The sequence below is a fragment of the Carassius carassius genome, chromosome 50, assembly GCF_963082965.1.
Source record: "Carassius carassius chromosome 50, fCarCar2.1, whole genome shotgun sequence".
Taxonomy (NCBI): Eukaryota; Metazoa; Chordata; class Actinopteri; order Cypriniformes; family Cyprinidae; genus Carassius; species Carassius carassius.
The window spans coordinates 6,861,667-6,872,556 of record NC_081804.1 but is presented as its reverse complement, the minus strand read 5'-3'; the positions used below and the strand labels follow the sequence as shown (position 1 = coordinate 6,872,556).

General features: G+C 33.5%; 1 protein-coding gene across 1 annotated transcript; it reads left to right on the top strand.

Annotated features, from left to right (window-relative positions):
* Positions 1 to 3,405: 3,405 nt before the first annotated feature.
* On the top strand, positions 3,406 to 10,848 carry LOC132133749 (anoctamin-10-like). Its single transcript, XM_059546687.1, has 12 exons — positions 3,406 to 3,607; positions 3,701 to 3,874; positions 4,120 to 4,260; positions 4,798 to 4,917; positions 6,500 to 7,138; positions 8,047 to 8,102; positions 8,332 to 8,406; positions 8,486 to 8,650; positions 8,733 to 8,924; positions 9,017 to 9,154; positions 9,758 to 9,874; positions 10,235 to 10,848. Exons 1-12 carry the CDS (start codon positions 3,406 to 3,408, stop codon positions 10,280 to 10,282), a joined length of 2,067 nt encoding a protein of 688 aa, XP_059402670.1. The 3' UTR covers positions 10,283 to 10,848.
* The last annotated feature ends 42 nt before the right edge of the window (positions 10,849 to 10,890 follow it).

Sequence of the window (10,890 nt, the reverse complement as noted above, 5' to 3'; positions counted from 1 at the left end):
ATATATATATATATATATATATATATATATATATATATATATAATGAACAGAACAAAAGAACAGCATTTATTCAATTTTTTTAAACTAAATATATAGATAAAATGTTTTTACTGTCATTTTTGCCCTTGCTCAACTAAAAACATAAATTTATTTCAAATTAAATTTTACTGACCCCAAACTTTTTAGCAAAAAATATTTATATTAGCAGCACACACAGTTTATGTACATTAAGGCATGCCTACCGTTTCTTTAGAGGAACACAAGCTCTTTTGGTCATGTGCATGAACGTATTTACAAAGCCAACAATACTGTTCATCCACCTTAATGTCTCCACCCTCTCAGTGGTTTTAATAGCAAAATAATAATAATAATGGAATGGAAACTGCCTAATAATTGACAAGTTACCTTAGATATGCACATTTACAAGATATGAGAAGTATAATCATTTGTAGAATAAAAATGTAAATATGTCACTAGTGTGTCATTTGGTGTCAAAAGTCTTTAAAAAGAAAGTGAATTAATGTGGATGTTACAGTAAATATTCTAGCAGTAACTCAAAAAAAAAAACTATGATGAAATAAATTACCACAAATTAATTTTAGCTTTGTTATTTTATAAGACATATTTATAATGTATAATTATTTATAAATGAATATAATATACTTATAATACATTTTAATATTATATTACAAAAGTTTGCATATTATTTATCATAAAAACATTTAAATTAGTTAAAAGCATTATTTTTTGCAGTTAAAAAAACTAAATGTTAGAAAAATAAAGCTAAAGCTAAACTGAAGCTAACAGGCATAGAGTGAAGTGTTATAAATAGAAACTAATTTACTCCTTTTAGTCCATTGCAAACGCTCACTCATAATACTCTGTTATATGGCATATATAATATGGTTATATTGCATGTCATATTAGGCATATACTGTAATTGTAAAGTATCTTACATAAGCCTTATGCTATTTTCAAAAACAAACATGGCAGGCAATAGGACCCTGATATGCTCAAACTGCAGAAGAGCATCACCATCCACCATCAGGAAAAAAAACTAAAAGTCCTTCCACACCCTAAAGACTGGGAGGAGAGACTTTCAGCTGCATTCCTCTTCTGTCAAAGTAAACCAGCGACTGGATTGGCTCTGAACAAGTGAGTGTGGTGAGCAACCCATCCCAGAAGTGTGTCGTACACGCTGACTGTGAGTTTTCAATTTGTTTAAAACAGCACACTGGAGGGGGTGGGAACATCATCAAAACTCAAGCGCTCTGACAGAACAAGGTCCCTGGCTTTGACAGGTAGCCTGCAGAACCGTTTCCTTTCCATCTACTTTCCATCTATTTCTCTCTCGTTCTGTAACTCGCTCACTTCCTGTTTATGTTTTAGTTTCACTATCATTTGAGTTTAAAGTACAACTTATGTCATTTTGAAAAATTTAAACTAAGGCTGTTATTAGAGGGTGCAGCCTTATTTAACAGCACTTTATGCATGCTATTTTTCTCTCAAGTGCCTGAAGCTCTCTGCATTAGCTTGAATTATATAGTTAAGTACTTGATGTTTGTGTGCACACTGGAAAAGCGCCTTTTGTTTGGTATGAGCTTGTCTATTTTTTTTTTCAAACTCACTCACGTTTGCAATTACCGGAGGTGATTTGAATGAACTGTTGATGTGTATTTTGTTTCCATTCGCCTCTTTATTTGCCTATTTTATACAGTTTTGACTTTAATCTTGCAGGTAAATTTTTATAGACACTTTTTAGAGGCACTTTCCAATTGCAAAGGCACAAATCACTCTCTCTCTCACTTTGTTTTTAATGAAAACTACTACTGTATTAATAAACCGAAATACTTTTTTTAACATACAATTAACAGGGCGTGAAAAGTAGTAGAATTATAATTACAATTATATATATATATATATATAATTAACATGTTATTATTAAATATTTTTAAATAAATATTTTTTGACAATCTGATTTTACATTTTTAATTTTATAAATTGTAAACATAACGGTCACGTATAATAAAAGATACACGTAAACATAATACATTTATAAATATTTTTGTTGCCACAAAATAGCAAATTTACCCAAAAATCTGAGTGTTTAAATATATTTAGACCCAATGTTTGGTAACAAACTTTCATAGTCAGCAAACAAATGCTGTTGTTTTCTCAACAACCACAAAAAACAATATTAATATGTATTACAAAATTGAATAATATTATTATAACAATAAAAATATTGTAACATATTAGTTGTTATAATAATTAACCATAAATAAGTATATAATAATTAATAAAATTTTAGGCCATTTTGTATCAGAATTATGGAAGGTGACGACTGTTGATAGTTTTGACATGACCCTTACTGGAAAGCCCACATGGAGATTAAAACAAGGCTTTCCTCCACTGAGCACCAGTTATTTTTATGAGGTTTACATTAAGTAGTAATGTAGTAAGACAGTGACATTTAAAGGCCAAATTCAGTACACACCTTACTGATGATGCATACTTTGTACAGGCAAGCAGATGTGCAAAGTTTAATATTAAATGTTTTCCCAAATAACACCATTATAAAGAAGACGCTTAACCATTTAGCACATTGCACTCATATTCCGAGCTCATCTGTTTGCCTGTATAAAGCACGCATCATCAATAAGGTGTGTACTAATTTCAACTTTTAATATCACTGTTTTAAAGGCTCTTTAAGTGTTTTCACATTAAACATTTTATAATGTACCGTTGTTTTTAGAGATGAAAATATTGCGGTGGGTGATTATATAGATTGCAAATGGCCAAAACTTGCATTTTGTTCACATGTCTTTGTTTTATTCTTTTGAGACATGATCTAAATACTTTTGGATTGAAACAGATAGAAAATCGTCAGGCTTGTGCTGCAGTTCTATGGATGTTTTGCCCGCTGGGTCTTTGAACCAGTCATGTGGCTAAAATCTACAGAGCCCCGCACATCACATGCAAGAAAGAAATTGTGTGCATATATTAGTACATTGAGGGAATTAATTAGTAAATCGTGCACACAATTTAGCCTACTATTTTTTTTCCTGCATGCCATGTGCGTGGCTCCGTAGAAATCTCTATCAATGAAAAAAAAAAAAAAACATTTATATATGTGTATATATATATATATATATATATATATATATATATATATTATAGTATTTCATAATAATAATTTATAATATTTATTAAGACATTTAATAATAAATAATTAAACAATAATTCAAATAATTATAATAATAATAATAAATAATTACTTGACACTTGGAAAGTGTTGACTATAATGAAATGAACAGTAAAATTAGGAAAACACTGAGATGCTTCTAAAAAAAATAAAAAGCAGATACATACTCTCTCATGGGTTACAGGTTCACAGGGACACCATGACGTCGCAGGGGGAACCTCAGGAGGGACTTTCAACCCTGACCAAGGTGACAGGTCCCAGCTCCTGGTCCCGGGTCAGTTGCCCCTGCTGTATCTCCAGTCCTATAGAACCTCTAGTTCTGATCCAGCTGGCTGAGAATGTCCAGCCCATCACCAAACAGTGGATCATGTCCATGATATCGGCACCTGTGAAGGCTGGAGGTAAGAACAGTAATATTAATAATCTAACTATTAGTAGTAATAATATTAAATATACTTTTAAATCTCAGTATCCTTCTTCTCTGCTGTGTTTAGGGGCTCAATTGTTGGTTCACCCTGGTGAGGACATGAAAGGGGACATGATAGTTGTGGCGGCCCCTCGCTGTACCCTTCTCAGGGTGACTGAGGACCTGGGCCTCTGCAAAACTTACCAGGACGGAAACATGACGGCCTTCTCCTTCGAGGACCGGCACAACTTTTGCAACATTGGTGAATATTTGATAAATGAAATAATAGATTGTGCCTGCATCTAAATTAGCATATTTCTACTAGGCACTAAAAGTGTGTACTTCCCTGGTGACTATGTGATAAGACAATACACCAGTATCGTGACATAACAACAAATCAAAAACTAAGTTTTGAAACATTTTACAGAGTGTTCATGTTAGCATAAACTTTAACATCCGGTTAATGTCATTAGCTTAAAATTCATTGTTATTTCACTGTTTCTGCAGACAACATGCAGCAGTTCCTGACGCTGGCAGAGAGGCAGTACATCATTAAACACGAATTGGATTCCATGAGAGCCATGGAAGACCAGCGTATCCCAGGAACCCCAGCACCCAAAGGGAGGTTAAAAGTCAGAGAGAGCATCTGTGAGTATCTGTATGTAGCATTTTTAACACCTTCTGTACTCATTTGACTGGACTGACACAATTTGCACATTTTTGCATTAAATATGATCAAATTTAAAGATAATTATATTTATGGCTATGCTCAAATTAGCATATCATACTACCCATACTATTTTGCAGCTTATGCATTGGAAATGTTTTTAGAACTTTTAAGGTTACATACAGTTTTTCAAATTGTGCTTTTATAAAATAGCAGGCATTATACTGTGCATTATACACACTATGCAGTAAACAGTTTTCCAGTACACTATTTAGATCATGCAGTTCCATGAGTAGCCAGTAGGCTCCACTCTCCTCTCTCTCTGAACTGCTTAGTCACTGCATGCTGCCTAGACTCCCAAGGGTATTCCCAAAGTAAGACCTAATATGGTAATGTCCTGTCCCTCTATTTATCTATCTATCTATCTATCTATCTATCTATCTATCTATCTATCTATCTATCTATCTATCTATCTATCTATCTATCTATCTATCTATCCGTTTCTCTCTCTGCTGCAGTACAGAAGCTGGAGAAAGCAGGCGTGATCCGTAACATCACTCCTCTTCATGACAAGAAGCTGCTGTCGGCTCTGGGGAAGCAGTGGTACTCTCACAAGAGTCTGTGGGGACAGCCTTTAGGTACAAACACACACACAAACACACTCTCATCACTCAACTACACAGACATTAAGTGACTTTAGTATGCCTCCCCATCAGATTTTAAATTATGCACAATTATCTTTTGTTCAGGACCATTTAATTCATTTTAATGGCCATCATGGAGGCACTAATAAAACTTTCTGAAGTAATTTGACTAAAACTCATAAATGTATTATATAATTATAATTAATTTCACAGCCTCATATCCCACACTGTGAAGCTGGGGGTCTTCATTCTTTTTAGGCCTAACTTTATGTACATATATATATATATATTACATTTACATTTAGTCATTTAGCAGACACATTTATGCAAAGCGACTTACAAATGAGGACAGTGGAAGCAATCAAAAACAACAAAAGAGCAATGATACATAAGTGCTATCACAATAATAAATAAAAAGAAAACAGACTAGAAAAAGAATAGAGCAAGCTAGTGTTAGAGGTCTTTTTTATAATTTTATAATAAGTGAAAAGAAAATAGAATACAAAAAGATTAGAAAGGTAGTTAGATATATATATATATTTTAAGAATACAATTATAATAGTGAGTGCTAAAGTTAGAGGGTCAAATAAAGATGGAAGAGATGGGTTTTAAGCATAGACTGTATGGTTTTAAGATGATTCTTAAAGATGGCTAAGGACTCATTTTCACCAGGAGGGAACATTAAATTTAAAAGTCCGCAAAACTCATAATATCTGCCGTTGTTTCATTTTTTTTTTTTTGAAAAAAATATATATATATCTCCCAACTAATGATGTAAACTAACTTACGTTCACTCTTTCATTAGGTAACCTAACGTTAGCTTACCACAAAAAATTATATTCAAATATATTTTCCAAAAATAATACATCACACTCAAATCTTCATGACAGATTTATTTAAACATGCATAACAGTAAAAAAAATTCCTCTAGTGTTTTTATAGCTAACTTGACTTTTAACCAGCTGTGAACACTAGATAACTTTTCTGAGGTAAATGCATCGTTCAGTGACATTGTTTAAGCTGTTTCATTTGACATCTTTCTTTCGGTTGAAACGCTAATTGAGTGATTACATGAGACATTTCGGTAATATCTTACAACATACCTTTTGATTTTTCTTAATGTTCTTTTTTGCGCGATAACTTGTACAGTACTGAAAGAAACTCGCGATCCGCTCTGCAGTTTGAACTGAAACTACGGGTGATTCATAGGGTCAAACAGAACCAGCATTAACGGCGTTATAACTTTAATTTGGACAGCGAGAAATTTGACACAAGAAAAAATCGGCGAATCATAATGCAAATAATTGCTTTTATCGTCTGATACCGATTATTGGCCATACATACATATATATATATATATATATATATATATATATATATATATATATATATATATATATATATATATATATATATATATATATATAAAATATATATATATATATATTTATTTATTTATAAAATATAAAAAAATAAAATACATAAAATATATAATAAAAATATAATAACTGAATTAAATATTATATTAAATTATTTGATTGTTATTACACTAATAAATCATTATTTCTCTCTGCAGACTCCATCCACACTTATTTTGGTGGCACTATAGCCTATTATTTCAGCTTCCTGGATTTCTACACTTTGTCATTATTTCCTCCAGCCATCCTAGGCCTCTTCATCACCTTTTTCCTCCCTAGTGCAAACTTCTCCAATGGAAATAAAACTGAGAGCAAGCCGACACTGCTGAAGCAGGATGATGGCCAGCCTTCAGTCAGCTCCTACATGGTTCAGGCAGTCTTCAGCATGCTGTGGTCCACGGTGTTCATGGAGCTGTGGAAGAGGAGGAGTGCGGCTTTATCCTATCACTGGGGCACTTTCAATTTAGCTGACCAATATCAAGAGCCACGACCGGGTTTCCATGGAGAACTCAGCACCAATCCGGTCACGGGCAGACTGGAGCCACTGTTTCCTGAATGGAAGAGGAGGCTTTGGATAGGTCTGGTGTCAGTGCCCGTGGTTGGGGTGTTTTTGGGTCTAGTGGTCATGGGGATGGCAGGTTTCTACTTCTTTGAATGCCTGGTCTCAGGCTGGCACAAATCATCTGGTTCACACTTCACAGTAGTCCTGCTTTATCTCCCTTCTATAGCCCATATTCTCTACACCAATGTGCTTGGGAATATATATCGCAACGTGGCCTTGAAGCTAACAGAAGCAGGTAAGAAAAAGATCAGGCAAAAATACCTGATTATAATTTTGATAGAGGCAATATTACTCAATTCTAGTTGTCAAAACAACGGCATATAATGAAAGTGTATTTTTTAACTTATTTTGCTAAATTAAATTGTGAATTTTAATTTCAAATGGCTTATTATTATCATTTTAACTGTAATTATATATTAAATTAAATTTAGCAGATGCTTTAATCCCAAGCGACTTACAGTGCATTCAGGCTATCAATTTTTACATATCATGTGTTCCCGGGGAATCAAACCCCCAAACTTGCGCTTGATAACGCAGTGCTCTACCAATTGAGCTACAGTAACACATTATTACACATAATTATAATATAAATATGATATATTGATGATATTGTCTTTTCATATTTTGCAAAATATTCCATTAATAATAAAAATGAAGAAATAAAATATATATATTTTTAATAAAATAGAAAAAATATTTAAATTATATAATATAATAATTGGAATATGTATTCTGTAGAAATAATTAAAATGCACACTGCAGATTAACTAGATGTTCAGATTAACGATTGCTTCTTAACTGGTTATAGTTAACTTAATATTCTTTCTTATTTTCACAGAAAAGAAACGCCTTTACTGAAAATGTTTTGTCATATTTTGTCATATTTTTTATATATCTTTCATATGTTATATAATCTAGCATATAATTTATTATATATATATGCAATAACAGAATAATATGCAATAACAATTTTATTAAATCAGTTATTTTATTACAAATATATAAAATATGGAATTTATCAATGTTTTAAATGTTTCTAATAATAATTATTTCTAATAATAATAATTAAATAACAGTTTTAGAAATCAGAAAACACACACATATTATACTACATTAAAAACAACCGACTCTCTCGTCTTTCAGAAAATCATAGGGAGGAATCATCTTTTGACTATCATCATACCACCAAAGTCCTTGTGGTGAGTTTTATAATTCCCTACATATCCATATGATGTGTTTTTTTTAACCTAATTTTCTCAATGACCTGTTAGTGTGTGCTTCATAGCAGGTGTTTTACCTCAGAGATCTCCAGTGTATTTTAAATGCTGATAGCTGTATATGTCTAGACCAGAATGTTCTGCATGGCTCTTTCATAATACTAAATTAAAAATGTCTCATTTTCCATATTTATCTCTTTTTCTCATTCAGTTCACCTTTTTCAATAACTTTGCTGTGCTGTTCCACATTGCCTTCTTCAAGGAGGACTTGCCTCTTCTGCGCAAGGTGGGAATTTTCTCAGAAACCGTTCTCGCATATAATCCTAAAATTTCCATTCACACAATATCCGTGATTTCCTCCACAGAGACTGTCCTCTCTTTTGATCGTGACCCAAGTGGTGAATCAGTTCACTGAGGTGGTGGTCCCTTTCCTGGTGGACCGTTTCCTCACATCTGCAGACAGGACCCTGAAGGAAGATGATCCAGAGGTGGACCATCTCCAGGCTCAGGGCAGTCTGCCAGCTTTCCCAGTGAGGAGCAATCAAATGAGCTCAAATATCAAGAACACAGGAATTGTATTTTCCATAAATTCTCAATCTTGTTTCTCTTCAGGGACTGTTTGCTGAATACATCGAGCTTCTGGTTCAGTTTGGCTACTTGAGTCTTTTCTCCTGCGTCTATCCTCTCACTGCGCCTCTGTTACTGCTCAACAACCTCACAGAGATCCGCACAGATGCCTACAAGCTCTGCAAGCTCTTCAACAAGCCATTTTCTGCCCCTGTGGCCAACATGGGCGTTTGGCAGGTCACACTGAAATTTGTACTGTATATATATGGATGTTTAAAATGCTTTATGACACTGTGAGTCCTAATGTGTGTCTTTGTCTTCTTTTATAGCCGGCATTTGAAGTGCTGAGTTTCATCTCGGTCATGTCTAACTGTTGGCTGCTGCTTCTGTCCCCACATGTGAAGGAACTCACAGAGGACGCCGGTCTCAGCAGCAGCAAAGTTCTCGTCATTGCCATCATTGTGGAGGTTAGAGAAGATTTTGGTACAGCCTTGGGAAAAGCCGATCAAAAAAGTGACCACATGCTTAATTTGCGACAAAAATGTCAAGATTTGCCTTTTGTGTAACAGATAATATCAGCATAGAGATTTGGAACATACGGAGCCCCGCAGATGACATGCAAGAAAAAATAAATAAATTGTGCGCACGATTTACTAATTTGTTCCCTCAATGTACTAAAACATGCACATGATTACTATTGTGGTCGAATTAGTAAATCGTGCGCATAATTTATAAATCGAATGAACGAAATAGTAAATTGAGGGAATGCAATAGTAATCGTGTGTACGTTTTAGCCTACTATTTTTTCCTGCATGTCATGTGCGGGGCTCCATAGGAACAAAATGAGAGTAAAAAAAAGATAGAATTTTCATTTTTGGTGAACTGTCTCTTTAATTCAATGTGACTAATGGTGCATTCAAGTAGTGTTGGAAAGATTGTTTACTGTGTGAACACACATGGACGCCATCACGAAGTTGTAATTACAAGTATGCTCCCCATGCAAACAAAATACTAAAGCTTAGCTGTTCTGAAAAAGTAAAAAATTTTTTAATGCTGGTTGGATCCTCTAGCATGTTCTGATCATGGTGAAGATGATTTTGGCCTTCATGATCCCTGATGAACCGGACTGGGTCCGAATCAAGAGAGAACAAATTGAGTATCACTCTATGCAAGCACTTAAGAAACAGGTAAATTGATCTACTAATGTTAAATGTTAGTATTTTAGCATGCTAGTATTTTGTTTATTTATATACAAAGGTGGGAAAAAAAGTGCTGTAGTCAACATTACGCTAGATTTAGCTGTTAGCATATAGTTAACCATAAAGAACTGGCCTGTCATTTTTAAATATTTTATAACTTTGATAATAATGCTGGTAAAATGTAATCTGTTTTTATTACTTTATTATGAAATTTAATCCTGTTTCTCTTGGCTTATCAAAGACTGAAGTCCTCATGTGATTAACCAACAAATTATTTAAAATCTAATGTACGTTATTGACTGTTTACATAACCGGAAATGTCATTAAATACAGTTTTCTTCCTCACAGAGGATCATGCGCTCTCGTGTGGATGATAAACTCCCTTCGAAGGCCTAAATGGAAAAGTGACCAAAGACTATTTCCATAGAGACAACCACAAGAAGGGAGGCTCTTGGCTATAAAGTCATATTTAGCTTGCCAATGTACCATATGGCTCAGTGTACCAAAGATAGCTTCTTCAGTTTACAGGGTTTTTAAGCCCGAGTTAATAATTGTTTGCATCCGTGTTATCTTTCTGAAAACTACTGAAAAGAGATAATTAAGGTCAAGGAAGATAATATGATAGTGGGTAAACTTGGAGACATATCGTGCTGTATTAATGATTTTAAAACAAAAGTTCACCACAATCACTATAGAGTAGCTCATTTATATTTTTTCTTGATATTGTTTTGTTTATTTGCTTTTACTTGATTTTTTTGTTAATATATTGTGATGATTTTAACCTTTGTATTTTTACATTTCATCAAAAGTGACTGTATTATTATGGCTGAGTTTGCTGGTATAAATAACTATACCCAATGCTTGCTTCACTGAATATGTTATGTGAAAGTTTAGTGATGTAAGTGGGCTTGACGAAACTGAGAAAACCACATCATACAATAAATAACCATACATGAAGTTCACTAGGGAGTTGTGCTCTAATTATTAAAAAAAACAAAACGACA

Bases quoted from the DNA above. Each gene is read 5' to 3' on its own strand.
- LOC132133749 (XM_059546687.1), top strand. From the start codon at position 3,406: ATGACGTCGCAGGGGGAACCTCAGGAGGGACTTTCAACCCTGACCAAG. The intron at 7,139-8,046 runs GTAAGAAAAAGA...CTCGTCTTTCAG, and splicing joins CTTGAAGCTAACAGAAGCAG to AAAATCATAGGGAGGAATCA. The intron at 9,155-9,757 runs GTTAGAGAAGAT...TGGATCCTCTAG, and splicing joins TCATTGCCATCATTGTGGAG to CATGTTCTGATCATGGTGAA.